This window comes from Anomaloglossus baeobatrachus, chromosome 9 (assembly GCF_048569485.1).
Source record: "Anomaloglossus baeobatrachus isolate aAnoBae1 chromosome 9, aAnoBae1.hap1, whole genome shotgun sequence".
NCBI lineage: Eukaryota > Metazoa > Chordata > Amphibia > Anura > Aromobatidae > Anomaloglossus > Anomaloglossus baeobatrachus.
This window is the reverse complement of record NC_134361.1, coordinates 117334253-117350664: the sequence shown is the minus strand read 5'-3', so window position 1 is coordinate 117350664 and position 16412 is coordinate 117334253. Positions and strand designations below refer to the sequence as shown.

The 16412-nt window shown below is 54.5% G+C and overlaps 1 protein-coding gene across 2 annotated transcripts in view; it reads left to right on the top strand.

Moving 5' to 3' along the window:
- TAF1 (TATA-box binding protein associated factor 1) overlaps positions 1 to 16412 on the top strand; it is a 175647-nt gene that overhangs the window by 136915 nt on the left and 22320 nt on the right. For both annotated transcript variants that reach the window (XM_075323955.1, XM_075323954.1), the window contains exons 31-36: positions 4260 to 4382; positions 4636 to 4728; positions 5143 to 5227; positions 5430 to 5497; positions 5586 to 5702; positions 6436 to 6558. In XM_075323955.1, the coding sequence (XP_075180070.1) occupies positions 4260 to 4382; positions 4636 to 4728; positions 5143 to 5227; positions 5430 to 5497; positions 5586 to 5702; positions 6436 to 6558 (609 nt within the window). The remainder of the gene's footprint in view (positions 1 to 4259; positions 4383 to 4635; positions 4729 to 5142; positions 5228 to 5429; positions 5498 to 5585; positions 5703 to 6435; positions 6559 to 16412) is intronic.

Below are 16412 nucleotides of genomic sequence, written 5' to 3'. Positions count from 1 at the left end.
TTGGGTCAGTGGGTTGAGTGCTGTGGGTCAGTGGGCTGAGTGCTGTGGGTCAGTGGGCTGAGTGCTGTGGGTCAGTGGGCTGAGTGCTGTGGGTCAGTGGGCTGAGTGCTGTGGGTCAGTGGGCTGAGTGCTGTGGGTCAGTGGGCTGAGTGCTGTGGGTCAGTGGGCTGAGTGCTGTGGGTCAGTGGGCTGAGTGCTGTGGGTCAGTGGGCTGAGTGCTGTGGGTCAGTGGGCTGTGGAGCAGTGGGCTGTGTGCTGTGGGGCAGTGGGCTGTGTGCTGTGGGTCAGTCGGTTGAGTGCTGTGGGTCAGTGGGATGAGTGCTGTAGGTCAGTGGGCTGTGTGCTGTGGGGCAGTGGGCTGAGTGCTGTGTGCTGTGGGTCAGTGGGTTGAGTGCTGTGGGTCAGTGGGCTGTGGGCTGTGTGCTGTGGGTCAGTGGGCTGTGTGCTGTGGGTCAGTGGGCTGTGTGCTGTGGGTCAGTGGGCTGAGTGCATGGGGGTCAGTGGGCTGAGTGCTGTGGGTCAGTGGGCTGTGTGCTGTGGGTCAGTGGGCTGTGTGCTGTGGGTCAGTGGGCTGTGTGCTGTGGGTCAGTGGGCTGAGTGCATGGGGGTCAGTGGGCTGAGTGCTGTGGGTCAGTGGGCTGTGTGCTGTGGGTCAGTGGGCTGTGTGCTGTGGGTCAGTGGGCTCTGTGCTGTGGGTCAGTGGGCTCTGTGCTGTGGGTCAGTCGGTTGAGTGCTGTGGGTCAGTGGGATGAGTGCTGTAGGTCAGTGGGCTGTGTGCTGTGGGGCAGTGGGCTGAGTGCTGTGTGCTGTGGGTCAGTGGGTTGAGTGCTGTGGGTCAGTGGGCTGTGTGCTGTGGGTCAGTGGGCTGTGTGCTGTGGGTCAGTGGGCTGTGTGCTGTGGGTCAGTGGGCTGAGTGCTGTGGGGCAGTGGGCTGTGTGCTGTGGGTCAGTGGGCTGAGTGCATGGGGGTCAGTGGGCTGAGTGCTGTGGGTCAGTGTGCTGTGGGTCAGTGTGCTGTGGGTCAGTGGGCTGTGTGCTGTGGGTCAGTGGGCTGTGTGCTGTGGGTCAGTGGGCTGAGTGCTGTGGGTCAGTGGGCTGTGTGCTGTGGGGCAGTGGGCTGTGGGCTGTGTGCTGTGGGTCAGTGGGCTGTGTGCTGTGGGTCAGTGGGCTGTGTGCTGTGGGTCAGTGGGCTGTGTGCTGTGGGTCAGTGGGCTGTGTGCTGTGGGTCAGTGGGCTGTGTGCTGTGGGTCAGTGGGCTGTGTGCTGTGGGTCAGTGGGCTGTGTGCTGTGGGTCAGTGGGCTGTGTGCTGTGGGTCAGTGGGCTGTGGGTCAGTGGGCTGTGGGTCAGTGGGCTGTGTGCTGTGGGTCAGTGGGTTGTGTGCTGTGGGTCAGTGGGCTGTGTGCTGTGGGTCAGTGGGCTGTGTGCTGTGGGTCAGTGGGCTGTGTGCTGTGGGTCAGTGGGCTGAGTGCTGTGGGTCAGTGGGCTGAGTGCTGTGGGTCAGTGGGCTGAGTGCTGTGGGTCAGTGGGCTGAGTGCTGTGGGTCAGTGGGCTGAGTGCTGTGGGTCAGTGGGCTGAGTGCTGTGGGTCAGTGGGCTGAGTGCTGTGGGTCAGTGGGCTGAGTGCTGTGGGTCAGTGGGCTGAGTGCTGTGGGTCAGTGGGCTGAGTTCTGTGGGTCAGTGGGCAGTGGGCTGTCGGGCAGTGGGCTGAGGGCTGTGTGCTGTGGGTCAGTGGGCTGAGTGCTGTGGGTCAGTGGGCTGTGTGCTGTGGGTCAGTGGGTTGTGGGCTGTGTGCTGTGGGTCAGTGGGTTGAGTGCTGTGGGTCAGTGTGCTGTGGGTCAGTGTGCTGTGGGTCAGTGGGCTGTGTGCTGTGGGTCAGTGGGCTGTGGGGCAGTGGGCTGAGTGCTGTGTGCTGTGGGTCAGTGGGCTGAGTGCTGTGGGCTGTGGGTCAGTGGGCTGAGTGCTGTGGGCTGTGGGTCAGTGGGCTGAGTGCTGTGGGTCAGTGGGCTGAGTGCTGTGGGCTGTGGGTCAGTGGGCTGAGTGCTGTGGGTCAGTGGGCTGAGTGCTGTGGGTCAGTGGGCTGTGTGCTGTGGGTCAGTGGGCTGTGGGTCAGTGGGCTGTGTGCTGTGGGTCAGTGTGCTGTGGGTCAGTGGGCTGTGTGCTGTGGGTCAGTGTGCTGTGGGTCAGTGGGCTGTGTGCTGTGGGTCAGTGGGTTGAGTGCTGTGGGTCAGTGGGCTGTGTGCTGTGGGTCAGTGTGCTGTGGGTCAGTGGGCTGCGTGCTGTGGGCTTTGTGCTGTGGGTCAGTGTGCTGTGGGTCAGTGGGCTGTGTGCTGTGGGTCAGTGGGCTGTGTGCTGTGGGTCAGTGGGCTGAGTGCTGTGGGTCAGTGGGCTGTGTGCTGTGGGTCAGTGGGCTGTGTGCTGTGGGCTGTGTGCTGTGGGTCAGTGGGCTGAGTGCTGTGTGCTGTGGGTCAGTGGGCTGAGTGCTGTAGGTCAGTGGGCTGTGGGTCAGTGGGCTGTGGGCTGTGGGTCAGTGGGCTGTGTGCTGTGGGTCAGTGGGCTGAGTGCTGTGGGTCAGTGGGCTGTGTGCTGTGGGTCAGTGGGCTGTGTGCTGTAGGTCAGTGGGCTGTGTGCTGTGGGTCAGTGGGCTGTGTGTCAGTGGGCTGAGTGCTGTGGGGCAGTGGGCAGTGTGCTGTGGGGCAGTGTGCTGTGGGGCAGTGGGCTGAGTGCTGTGGTCTGTGTGCTGTGGGTCAGTGGGCTGTGTGCTGTGGGTCAGTGGGCTGTGTGCTGTGGGTCAGTGGGCTGAGTGCTGTGGGCTGAGTGCTGTGGGTCAGTGGGCTGAGTGCTGTGGGGCAGTGTGCTGTGGGGCAGTGGGCTGTGTGCTGTGGGTCAGTGGGCTGAGTGCTGTGGGTTGTGGGTCAGTGGGCTGTGTGCTGTGGGGCAGTGGGCTGTGTGCTGTGGGTCAGTGGGCTGAGTGCTGTGGGCTGCGTGCTGTGGGTCAGTGGGCTGTGTGCTGTGGGTCAGTGGGCTGAGTGCTGTGGGTCAGTGGGCTGGCTGTGTGCTGTGGGTCAGTGGGCTGTGGGTCAGTGGGTCAGTGGGCTGTGTGCTGTGGGTCAGTGGGCTGTGGGTCAGTGGGCTGTGGGTCAGTGGGCTGTGTGCTGTGGGCTGTGTGCTGTGGGTCAGTGGGCTGTGTGCTGTGGGGCTGTGGGTCAGTGGGCTGTGTGTCTGTGTGCTGTGGGGCAGTGGGCTGTGTGCTGTGGGTCAGTGGGCTGTGTGCTGTGGGTCAGTGGGCTGTGTGCTGTGGGTCAGTGGGCTGAGTGCATGGGGGTCAGTGGGCTTAGTGCTGTGGGTCAGTGGGCTGTGTGCTGTGGGTCAGTGGGCTGTGTGCTGTGGGTCAGTGGGCTGTGTGCTGTGGGTCAGTGGGCTGTGTGATGTGAGTCAGTGGGCTGTGTGCTGTGGGTCAGTGGGCTGTGTGCTGTGGGTCAGTGGGCTGTGTGCTGTGGGTCAGTGGGCTGAGTGCTGTGGGCTGTGTGCTGTGGGTCAGTGGGCTGAGTGCTGTGGGGCAGTGTGCTGTGGGTCAGTGGGCTGTGTGCTGTGGATCAGTGGGCTGTGTGCTGTGGGTCAGTGGGCTGAGTGCTGTGGGGCAGTGGGCTGTGTGCTGTGGGTCAGTGGGCTGAGTGCTGTGGGCTGTGTGCTGTGGGTCAGTGGGCTGAGTGCTGTGGGGCAGTGGGCTGTGCTGTGGGTCAGTGGGCTGAGTGCTGTGGGCTGTGTGCTGTGGGTCAGTGGGCTGTGTGCTGTGGGTCAGTGTGCTGTGTGCTGTGGGTCAGTGTGCTGTGGGTCAGTGTGCTGTGGGTCAGTGGGCTGTGTGCTGTGGGTCAGTGGGCTGAGTGCTGTGGGGCAGTCCGCCCTTCCCTCTGGCTATCTGTAGTTATTGCGGAGTTGTGGATTGAGAAACTTTATTGATACTGGATGAATAGTTTTATGAGAAATGGAAGTGGATAAATGAATTTGGCATAGTAATGGACTGATGCCCCACCGGGAGCTTTCCTCATGGAGATGCTATAGAGCTCATTACATAGTATTATTCCATACTCCGTCCCATAAGTGGAAGGGAGACCTGCGTTAGCAGGCGTGAGACCGCCGAAGATGTGCGAAGGCCTCCATACAATGAAATGTGGCCATTACCTGTCATTTACTGGTTGATTTCTCTGAAATATACATCACTTTGTAGTTTATAAGACATGTACTGTGCACTTCTGTTAACAGAAAGAGGACAAGCTCGCGAGGCTCGAGAAAGCAATTAACCCATTGCTGGATGATGATGACCAAGTTGCCTTCTCCTTTATCCTGGATAATATTGTGACTCAGAAGATGATGGCAGTGACCGATGTATGTTGGGTTTTTAGTTTTCTCCATAATGTTAAGTGACATAGGTACCGCTCTTCATTTTGTTAAAATTGCCACCGCTGGAGATGGCAGGATTTTTACTACACGACTTTACGTGTAGATAGAAATCCATGTCTGAGGAACGCACTTCTTTACCATGTAATTGGTAAAGTGGAGCATTGTAAGAATCGGGACGCACCTGTAAAGTCCTTTTATTGTTCCACAATGATGTTTAACTCTGTCCTCATTTCTACAGTCATGGCCTTTCCATCATCCCGTCAATAAAAAGTTTATTCCGGACTACTATAAAGTCATTGCCAACCCGATGGATCTGGAGACCATTCGTCAGGTTATTTATTCATTTCTTTTACTTTATGGTGTGTTTGTAGTTTTACCTTTTTCCACAAAATCTGAACAGTTTTAGAATTGTACCCTTCTGTCCTATGAGACATCCAGGGGATGAGCCCTGACGTGACATCCCCGCTCTGCCGCAGGGCACACTGCTAGAACAGGAGACAGATGTAAAAAATCAACCTTTCATCTCCATCTATAAGCTTTAAGATGCCTGTGGCCATTACATAAGTTTCTATGACATAAGTAAATTTGGCTACAGAACAGAATGAATGTATACCATATACATATATGGGGTGTAAAAAAAAAAAAAGCAAACAATAAAACATCTCCTTAAAAAAAAACTGACTTCCTAATTAATAACTTTTATTTGTAAAACATTCTAAATTATTGTTTTTATTCTTGTGTCCAGAATATTTCTAAACACAAATATCAAAATCGAGAATTCTTCCTGGCCGATGTGAATTTAATTTCCGCCAACAGTATGCGATACAATGGTAAGTTGTGGGTGATTCACCTTGTTTTGTATGTCGGACCCTGTGGATGTTTGTTTGTATGTCAGACGGGGCTCGTGTGAATGATTTGCTGCAGTAAAATTCTGGTGAGGGCGCTGGGACTTTTTTTTTTTTAAATTTTATTTATTTATTTTTTCACATTTTTGATATACCATAATTACACAATAACTTATTTTACTCACAGGACCAGACAGTCCGTATAGCAAGACTGCCCAGGAAATCGTCAATGTCTGTAGCCAGACTCTGGCCGAGGTAAGTGGAGTTTGGGAAATGTGAACGTCCATTACACAACTAAAGGAAATAATTTTCTGATTTTTGGTCTTTGTTTCCTCTGGATCAGTATGATGAGCACCTGACACAGCTAGAAAAGGACATTTGCACCGCTAAGGAGGCTGCCCTAGATGACGCTGACCTAGAAAGCCTAGATCCAATGACTCCTGGACCTTACACTCCCCAGGTGAGGACTAGTGTGTCTGGGGATTCTCTTGAGACATTGAGAGCGTGCAGAATGGCTTCTGGATGAATCTCTCGAATGATGTTTTAACTTTGCCATACTCATAAGGTATTACATTGTCACATGGCAGGCTTACAAGAGTAACAAACAATTGTCTCATAAAGAGCTTCTCCAGTACTTGGACAACCCCTTCTTAAATAAAATAAGAAAACCTTCTACTCTCTGCTGCTCCAGAGACATTTCAGGTTTGTCAGCTTTGTGACATTTTACATGAGCGCTGCAGCCAATCGTCAGCGGGCCACTGAATGTCTGCTGCTTTTATTATTTTATTCAGTTCACAAGTCCACTCTAAAGGAACAGTTATGAGCAGCCACTGATTAGCGCCCGCTGATCAGCTGCAGCACTCATATAAAATGCCAATTAGGTTTTGCAGATTGGGTACTGCTCATCAATGTTCCATCGAAGAGGACAATTGCTCTGATGATCTAGTAAAGGCAGCAGCCGTTCAGTGACCACTAATTGGCTGCAGCGCTCATAACAGCGGTTATGTGAGCACTGGGAGGCTTGGCGCAGACATGACTGGGATGATGCCGGCCGCACAGATTGCTCGAGGTTCCCAGACATTCATTATGCACCTGTATATTAAAACCAAAATACAGTATACTTGTAATTTCCATTATCCTACATAAACTGCTTAGTGGATCAACCGCTGATGCCTTCTTCTTTTACACGGCAGCCTCCTGACTACTATGACACAAACACGTCCCTGAGCATGTCCCAGGAAGCTCATTTCTACCCAGATGAAAGCAATTTATCCGCCACAGAAGCCGCTACTGCCTCCCTGGAGAAGAGAAGCCTGGTAATCATACCTTCATTATATGCTTCTACATTGACGCCAAACATCATTTGTATCCTTTTACTTTCTCACATTATTTTCTAAAGCGTCATTGTAGTTTGTCATTCCTACCACAAGGGTATTGCGTGTGTGTACTGTACTGCAGTCTACAGCCTTTATTAATCTGTCCACAATTAAAGGAAGCGGCATCACATTGGTCATGCATCGTATCTGTTGCAGGGCATTAAAGTACAAGGGGACATAAACAGATTGATATGTGTACGTTTGTGGGGGGGAATAGTATTGTACGTTATTCATAGAAAACAGTGCACTTTTTCTTTATCGTTCCTTTGGGAGACCCAGACCTTGGGTGTTTAGCTTCTGCCTCCGGAGGACACACAAAGTACTACACCTAAAAGTGTAGCTCCTCCCTCTGAGCCTATACACCCCCTGGTGAGCCAGTCACAGCCAGTTTATCGCTTTGTGTTCAGGAGGACATACATCCACACATGATTCTCATATGATTTTTTTTTTTGATTTTTTTTTGGAAAAAGATTGAGAAGTGCGGGTCCACGTCTGGACTCCTGGCATATCCCTTCTCACCCCACTGTGTCGGTGGTGTTGTAAGGTTGATTTCCAAGGCTGGAGCCTTACATGCCGTGCTCCTTCACCATCCCTCCTGGGCTCTGGATTGAAGTGGGAACCAGCGCGGTCTCCATGCCTGGCAGGAGACCAGTCTCCATCCACAGCCCCTTGAGGACCCTGCTGGACAGGAACACTCATCCCCATGGACCTGGCCCTGCGTCTCAGCAGCTAAGTACCTGAGACGTTCATATGTTGGGGGTCCCTGTCCTTTATTGTGTGGGGAGAGTGTGTTTGCTGTATTTGTTTTGACATTTCCGGCGGGTCTTCTGGCTTTTCGCCCGAGAACCGCGCCGAGGGTGCCTGTGCGTCGGCCTCGCTGCTCAAATTTAGGCCCCGGCTTCGCCGGAGGCCTAGTTTCTGTTACCTGCCCTCGCATGTCATTCAGGAAGAGGGACAGGCACGGCTCCTCCCGGCGGCCGTCCTGCATAAGGGAGGGACACTCCCCCCTGCAGACCTCTATGGCCCTCCAGATCCCGCTTTCCTACAGGGACGCCCCCGTCCCGCCCCCTCTCTTCGCTTCGGCGGCCATTTTCTTGGACAGGGTTCACTCTGCGCTGGGACATCCTGCACTCTGCATCCCTGCTGAGGTGCTGTGCATTGGGGGTCCGGGCTTCGGGATCTGGAGGGCACACAACACCGCTTCCGGCGGTCTGGTAAGCCACAGCCGGTCTCTGGTTGTGGACCTCTGAATATACTCCCTGGGGTTCATTCTCTTTGTAGAAGCTGTTTTCCCCACTCCAGCAGCATGTCTCACACGAGGAGCAAGGCTCCAAAGCTTTATACTGCATACGCTGCATGTAAGCTCCTGCTGCCTGAACCGAGCACCTATCCACATTGTGATATCTACTCTAACTTGGAGGTGCCACAGCCTGGAGTCTCACCCCCCAGTGGTCTCTCAGGCTGCTTCTGCACCTGTGGCTGAACCCCCGGCCTGGATAGAGTCCTTCTCTAGGTCTATCTCCCAGTCATTTGCTGAGTCCATGGGACTTCTGTCCAGGACTTTGATGAATATGCATCAGCCCCCTTCACAGGGTGCCTCTAATGCTCTTGCTAAGGGTCCTTTAGGATCCCTATCCTCTGACCTCCGTCCACTGGAGCTCACAGAGGATTCATCATCAGGGCACAGACCCCGTCCTCCTAAGAGGTGCTGCAGGGTTTCCACTCCCCCCTCATCCCACGACTCTGATTCAAGGGTTGAGGACTCGCAGGATGAGGAGGATGCCTGTACAGGGGGCTCGGAGGCTAACTCCATGTGCCCCATTGATCTTTCCGAGGGTGACTCAGAACTTAGTGACTTGATTGCTTCCATTAATTCTGTACTGGATCTCAACCCTCCAGTATCAGAGGAGCAACCCTCTCTGGCAGAAAAGCACCAATTTACCTCGCCTAAGAGAGTAAAGAGTGTGTTCTTTAACCACTCCAGTTTTCAGACCGCTGTGACCAAACCCAGGGCCTCTCCTGACAAACGCTTCCCAAAGCGTGGTTCTGATGACCGTTTTCCCTTTCCACCTGAGGTGGTCAAGGAGTGGGCTCACTCCCCAAAGGTAGACCCTCCGGTGTCTAGGCTCTCAGCCCGGACCGTTGTGTCGGTGGCTGATGGCACTTCCCTTAAGGATGCCACTGACCGTCAAATTGACCTTCTGGCCAAATCCGTGTATGAAGCGGCGGGGGCCGCTTTTTCCCCAACTTTTGCAGCAGTGTGGGCCCTCAAAGCCATCTCTGCTTCTCTAGAGGAGATGCATTCCCTCATCAGGGAATCTATGCCCGAGATGGTTGCCTTAACTTCTCAAGCTTCAGCTTTTTCTTCTTATGCCATGTCTGCCATGCTAGAGGCTTCTCACCGCACTGCAGTGGCTTCGGCTAATTCCCTCGTTATTCGCAGGATCTTGTGGCTTCGAGAGTGGAAGGCAGATGCTTCTTCAAAGAAGTACCTTGCTGGGCTCCCTTTTGCTGGTTCCCGGCTGTTCGGTGAACACCTGGATGAAATTATTAAGGAGGCTACTGGTGGGAAGAGTACTTCCATACCACAAACCAAGACCAGGAAACCTGCCCAAGGTAGGATTCAGTCGAGGTTTCGCTCCTTTCGTTCCTCCAACTGGTCCTCCTCTAAGCCCTCCGTCTCGTCCGCTAACTCAGCTAAGGATCAGAAATTCAGCTGGCGCTCAAGAGCGCGTCCACAGAAGACCGCAGGAGGTCCTGCCACTAAGGCAGCCTCCTCGTGACTCTCTGTCCGCTCCAGCAACGTCCTTAGTCGGTGGCAGGCTCTCCCACTTTGGCGACGCTTGGTTTCAACAGGTTTCCGATCAGTGGGTGAGAGATATCATTTCTCACGGCTACAGGATAGAATTCTCTTCCAGCCCGCCAAACAGATTTTTTTTTCTCTCAACTCCCCCCTGCTCCAAGGCCGCCGCCTTCTCACAGGCCGTGGCAGCCTTGCAGGCCAACGGAGTAATTGTACCAGTTCCCGCCCGGGAACGGTTCAGAGGTTTTTATTCCAACCTCTTCCTGGTTCCCAAAAAGGACGGTACTTTTCGGCCCATCCTGGATCTCAAGCTTCTCAACAAGCATGTTCGGGTGCGGCACTTTCGCATGGAGTCTCTGCGATCAGTCATTGCCTCAATGACCCAAGGGGATTTCCTGGCGTCCATCGACATCAGAGATGCCTATCTACATGTGCCAATTGCAGTTTCACACCAGCGTTGGCTACGCTTTGCAATAGGAGAAGATCATTTCCAATTCGTGGCTCTCCCCTTCGGGTTAGCCACGGCACCTCGGGTATTCACCAAGGTCATGGCAGCAGTGATTGCAGTTCTGCACCTCCAGGGGTTGGCAGTGCTCTCTTACCTGGACGACCTTCTAGTCAAGGCTCCATCCAGCGCAGACTGTCAGCGGAGTGTCTCGCTCACTCTCGCCACTCTAGCCCAATTCGGGTGGATTGTCAATCTTCCCAAATCCACTCTGACTCCGACCCAGAGTCTCACGTACCTAGGGATGCAGTTCGAGACTCTGCCGGCACTTGTGAGGTTGCCCTTAGACAAACAGCTGTCACTCCGGTTGGCGGTGTGCTCTCTCCTGAGGCCCCGTCGTTATACCCTCGGGCGTCTGATGCAGGTGCTGGGTCAAATGGTGGCGTCGTTCTCACCACGGATGCCAGCCTATCCGGCTGGGGAGCGGTATGTCTCCACCACAGAGCACAGGGCACTTGGACTCCGTCCGAGTCAACCCTTTCAATCAATGTGCTGGAAACCAGAGCCGTGTTTCTAGCTCTCCTAGCATTTCACCACCTGCTGGCGGGCAGGCACATTCGAGTCCAGTCAGACAACGCGACAGCGGTTGCCTACATCAACCATCAAGGCGGGACATGCAGCCGCCTGGCAATGATGGAGGTACAACGCATTCTTCAATGGGCGGAGGACTCCAGGTCCACCATATCCGCAGTCCACATCCCAGGCGTGGACAACTGGGAGGCAGATTATCTCAGCCGTCAAAGCGTGGACGGTGGCGAGTGGTCCCTGTACCCGGCAGTATTTCAGTCGATCTGCCGCAAATGGGGCACTCCGGACGTGGACCTAATGGCATCCCGTCACAACAACAAAGTTCCTGTTTACGTGGCTCGCTCCCACGATCCTCAGGCCTTCGTCGCGGACGCTCTAGTTCAGGACTGGTCCCAGTTTCGTTTGTCCTACGTGTTTCCCCCTCTGGCTCTCTTGCCCAGAGTCCTGCGCAAGATCAGAATGGAGGGTCGTCGAGTCATCCTCATTGCACCGGACTGGCCCAGGCGAGCTTGGTATCCGGACCTGCTCCAACTGTCCGTAGAGATGCCGTGGCATCTCCCGGACCGTCCAGACCTACTCTCGCAAGGTCCGTTTTTCCGCCCGAATTCTGCGGCTCTCAAATTGACGGCGTGGCTCTTGAGTCCTGGATTTTGACGGCTTCTGGTATTCCCCCTGAAGTCATCTCCACTATGACTCGGGCCCGTAAGTCTTCCTCCTCTAAGATCTATCACAGGACTTGGAAAAATTTCCTGTCCTGGTGTCGCTCTACCGGCCATCCTCCTTGGCCATTCTCCTTGCCGACTCTTCTGTCTTTTCTACAGTCCGGTCTGCAGCTAGGACTGTCCCTCAACTCTCTCAAGGGACAAGTTTCGGCTCTGTCAGTTCTGTTCCAGCGGCGTCTCGCTCGGCTGGCTCAGGTCCGCACTTTCATGCAGGGTGCGTCTCACATCATTCCGCCTTACCGGCGGCCCTTGGACCCCTGGGACCTTAACTTAGTTCTCACGGTCTTGCAGAAACCCCCCTTTGAGCCTCTTAGGGAGGTTTCTTTGTACCGTCTTTCACAGAAAGTGGCCTCTCTGGTTGCCATAACTTCTCTCAGGAGAGTCTCTGATTTGGCTGCGCTCTCCTCGGAGTCACCTTTTTTAGTTTTTCATCAAGACAAGGTGGTTCTCCGTCCGACTCCGGACTTCCTTCCTAAGGTGGTCTCTCCTTTCCACCTTAACCAGGACATTACCTTACCTTCCTTCTGTCCGGCCCCTGTTCATCGCTTTGAAAAAGCTCTACATACTGTAGATCTGGTGCGTGCTCTCCGGATCTATGTGTCTCGCACCGCTGCGCTTAGGCGGTGCACCTCTCTTTTTGTGCTAACCACAGGTCGGCGCAAGGGCCTCCCTGCTTCTAAGCCGACCTTAGCCCGTTGGATTAGGTCGACCATCTCGGACGCCTACCAGAGTACGCAGGCGCCTCCCTCGCCGGGGATCAAAGCACACTCGACCAGAGCTGTCGGTGCCTCTTGGGCTTTTAGGGACCAGGCTACGGCTCAACAAGTCTGTCAGGCTGCCACTTGGGTTAGCCTGCATACCTTCTCGAAGCACTACCAAGTGCATGCTCATGCTTCGGCAGATGCGAGGTTGGGCAGACGCATTCTTCAGGCGGCGGTCGCCCATTTGTGAAGTTAGGTTCTACCTACTTCTTAGTTTTTCTGTTTATTTCCCACCCAGGGACTGCTTTGGAACGTCCCAAGGTCTGGGTCTCCCAAAGGAACGATAAAGAAAAAGAGAATTTTGTTTACTTACCGTAAATTCTTTTTCTTTATCGTTCCTTTGGGAGACCCAGACCATGGGTGTTTAGCTTCTGCCTCCGGAGGACACACAAAGTACTACACTTAAAAGTGTAGCTCCTCCCTCTGAGCTTATACACCCCCTGGTAGCCAGTCCTAGCCAGTTTATTGCTTTGTGTCAGGAGGCATACATCCACACATGCATTCTCATCTGATTTGTTTGACTTTTGGAAAGAGTTTGAAGAAAAGCGGGTCCATGTCTGGACTCCCGGCATGTCCCTTCTCACCCCACTGTGTCGGCGGTGTTGTTAAGGTTGATTTACAAGGCTGCAGCCTTACATGCCGCGCTCCTTCACCATCCCTTCTGGGCTCTGGCTTGAAGTGGGAGCCAGCACGGTCTCCATGCCTGGCAGGAGTCCGGTCTCCATCCACAGCCCCTTGAGGATTCTGTTGGACCGGAGCACTCATCCCCATGGACATGGCCCTGCGTCTCAGCAGCTAAGTACCTGAAACGTTTATGTTGGGGGTCCCGGTTCTTTATTGTAAGGGGAGAGTATGCTGTATGTGATTGTTTTAACTTTTCCGGCAGATTCTCTAGCTTTTGCCTGAGAACCGCGCCGATGGTGCCTGCTTGTCGGCCTCGCCGCTTAAATTTAGGCCCCGGATTCGCCGGAGGCCTAGTTTCATTTTCCTGCCCTCGCATGTCACTCATGCAGAGGGACAGGTTCGGCTCCTCCCGGCGGCCGTTCTACACAGGGGAGGGACACTACCCACTGCTGGGGCGTCCCTCCTTCCCTGCAGGTCTCTATAGCCCTCCAGTTCCGGCTCTTTTATAGGAACGCCCTCTTCTCAGGCAGAGTTCACTCTGCTCTGGGACATCCTGCATTCTGCATCTCTGCTGAGGTGCTGCGCTCTGGGGGACCGGGCTTCGGGATCTGGAGGGCACACAACACCGCGCTCAGCGGTCTGGTAAGCCACAGCCGGTCTCCGGTTGTGGACCTCTATATATACTCTCTGGGGTTCATTCTCTGGCAGAGCCCCCACTCCAGCAGCTTGTCTCACACAAGGAGCAAGGCTCCAAAGCCTCATTCTGCATGCACTGCATGTAAGCTCCTGCTGCCTGAGCCGAGCACCTGCTGCCTGAGCCGAGCACCTATCCACATTGTGATGTCTGTTCTAACTTGGCGGTGCCACAGCCTGGAGTCTCACCCCCAGTGGTCTCTCAGGCTGCTGCTGCACCTGTGATTGAACCCCCGGCCTGGGTAGAGTCCTTTTCTAGGTCCATATCCCAGTCATTTGCTGAGTCCATGGGGCTTTTGTCCAGGACTTTGATGAATATGCATCAGCCCCCCTCACAGGGTGCCTCTAATACTCTTGACAGAGAACTCCTATCCTCTGACCTCCGTCCATCGGAGCTCACGGAGGATTCATCATCTGATCCCAGACCCCGTCCTTCTAAGAGAAGGCGCAGGGTTTCCTCCCCCTCCCCATCCCACGGCTCTGTCTCAAGAGCTGACTCTCTAGATGAGGAGGATGCCCTCACTGGGGGCTCGGAGGCTATGTATCCCATCGATTTCTCTGAGGGTGACTCAGATCTTAGTGATTTGATTGCTTCTATTAATTCTGTGCTGGATCTCAATCTGCCAGTGTCAGAGGAGCAACTCTCTTTGGCAGAAAAACATCAGTTTACCTCGCCTAAGAGAGTGAAGAGTGTGTTCTTTAACCACTCCAGTTTTCAGACCGCTGTGACCAAACCCAGGGCCTGCCCTGACAAACGCTTTCCAAAGCGTGGTTCTGATGACCGGTTTCCATTTCCACCTGAGGTGGTCAAGGAGTGGTCTCACTCCCCAAAGGTAGACCCCCCGGTGTCTAGGCTCTCAGCCCGGACCGTTGTGTCGGTGGCTGACGGCACCTCACTTAAGGATTCCACTGACCGTCAGATTGACCTTCTGGCCAAATCTGTGTATGAAGCTGCGGGGGCCGCGTTTTCCCCGACTTTTGCAGCAGTGTGGGCTCTCAAAGCCATCTCTGCTTCTCTAGAGGAGATGCATTCCCTCACCAAGGAATCTATGCCTGAGATGGTTACCTTAACTGCTCAGGCTTCAGCTTTTTCATCCTATGCCATGTCTGCCATGCTAGAGGCTGCTCACCGCACTGCGGTGGCTTCAGCTAATTCTCTTGTTATCCGCAGGATTTTGTGGCTTCGAGAGTGGAAGGCAGATGCTTCTTCCAAGAAGTTTCTTGCTGGGCTCCCTTTTGCTGGTTCACGGCTGTTTGGTGAACAGCTGGATGAAATCATTAAAGAAGCTACTGGCGGGAAGAGTACTTCCATGCCACAAACCAAGACCAGGAAACCCGGCCAGGGTAGGAATCAATCGATGTTTCATTCCTTTCGTTCCTCCAACTGGTCATCCTCTAAGCCTTCCGCCTCGTCCGCTAACTCAGGCAAGGATCAGAAATCCAACTGGTGCCCAAAAGTGCGTCCGCAGAAGACCGCAGGAGGTTCTGCCACTAAGGCAGCTTCCTCATGACTCTCTGCCCGCTCCAGCCACGTCCTTAGTCGGTGGCAGGCTCTCCCACTTTGGCGACGCTTGGTTAAAGCAAGTCTCCGATCAGTGGGTGAGAGACATCATATCTCACGGCTACAGGATAGAATTCTCTTCCAGCCCTCCAAACAGATTTTTTCTCTCAACTCCCCCCTGCTCCAAGGCCGCCGCCTTCTCGCAGGCCGTGGCGTCCTTGCAGGCAAACGGAGTGATTGTCCCAGTTCCCGCTCAGGAACGGTTCAGAGGTTTTTACTCAAATCTCTTCCTAGTTCCGAAAAAGGACGGTACCTTCCGGCCCATCCTGGATCTCAAGCTTCTCAACAAGCATGTCCGGGTGCGGCATTTTCGCATGGAGTCTCTGCGATCAGTCATTGCCTCTATGACCCAAGGGGAGTTCCTGGCGTCCATCAACATCAGAGATGCCTATCTACATGTGCCAATCGCAGTGTCACATCAGCGTTGGTTACGTTTTGCGATAGGAGAGGATCATTTCCAATTCGTGGTTCTCCTCTTCGGGTTAGCCATGGCCCCTCGGGTATTCACCAAGGTCATGGCGGCAGTGATTGCGGTCCTGCACTTCCAGGGGTTAGCAGTGCTTCCTTATCTGGACGACCTTCTGGTCAAGGGTACATCCAGCGCAGACTGTCAGCGGAGTGTTTCGCTCACTCTCGCCACCCTAGCCCAATACGGGTGGATTGTCAATCTTCCCAAATCCACTCTGACTCCGACCCAGAGTCTCACGTACCTAGGGATGCAGTTCGAGTCTTTGCCGGCACTTGTGAAGTTGCCCTTAGACAAACAGCTGTCACTCCGGTTGGCGGTGCGCTCTCTCCTGAGGCCCCGCCGTTATACCCTCAGGCATCTGATGCAGGTGCTGGGTCAAATGGTGGCCTCCATGGAGGCGGTTCCCTTTGCCCAGTTCCATCTGCGTCCTCTGCAGCTGGACATTCTCCGCTGTTGGGACAAGCGGCCTTCCTCCTTACAGAGGTTAGTGGCTCTGTCGCCACGGACCAGGAGCTCTCTTCAGTGGTGGCTTCGGCCCCTCTCCCTGTCCCAAGGGCGCTCCTTCCTGACTCCGTCCTGGGTGATTCTCACCACGGATGCCAGCCTATCCGGCTGGGGAGCGGTACATCTCCACCACAGAGCACAGGGCACTTGGACTCCGTCCGAGTCAGCCCTTTCAATCAATGTGCTGGAAACCAGAGCTGTGCTTCTAGCTCTCCTAGGCTTTCACCACCTGTTGGCGGGTAGGCACATTCGAGTCCAGTCAGACAACGCGACAGCGGTTGCCTACATCAATCACCAAGGCGGGACACGCAGCCGCCTGGCAATGTTGGAGGTCCAACGCATTCTTCAATGGGCGGAGGACTCCAAGTCCACCATATCCGCAGTCCACATCCCTGGCGTAGAAAACTGGGAGGCAGATTATCTCAGCCGTCAATCCGTGGACGGTGGCGAGTGGTCCCTGCACCCGGCAGTGTTTCAGTCAATCTGCCACAAGTGGGGCACTCCGGACGTGGACCTAATGGCATCCCGTCACAACAACAAGGTTCCGGTTTACGTGGCTCGCTCCCACGATCCACAGGCCTTCGCCGCGGACGCTCTGGTTCAAGACTGGTCCCAGTTTCGTCT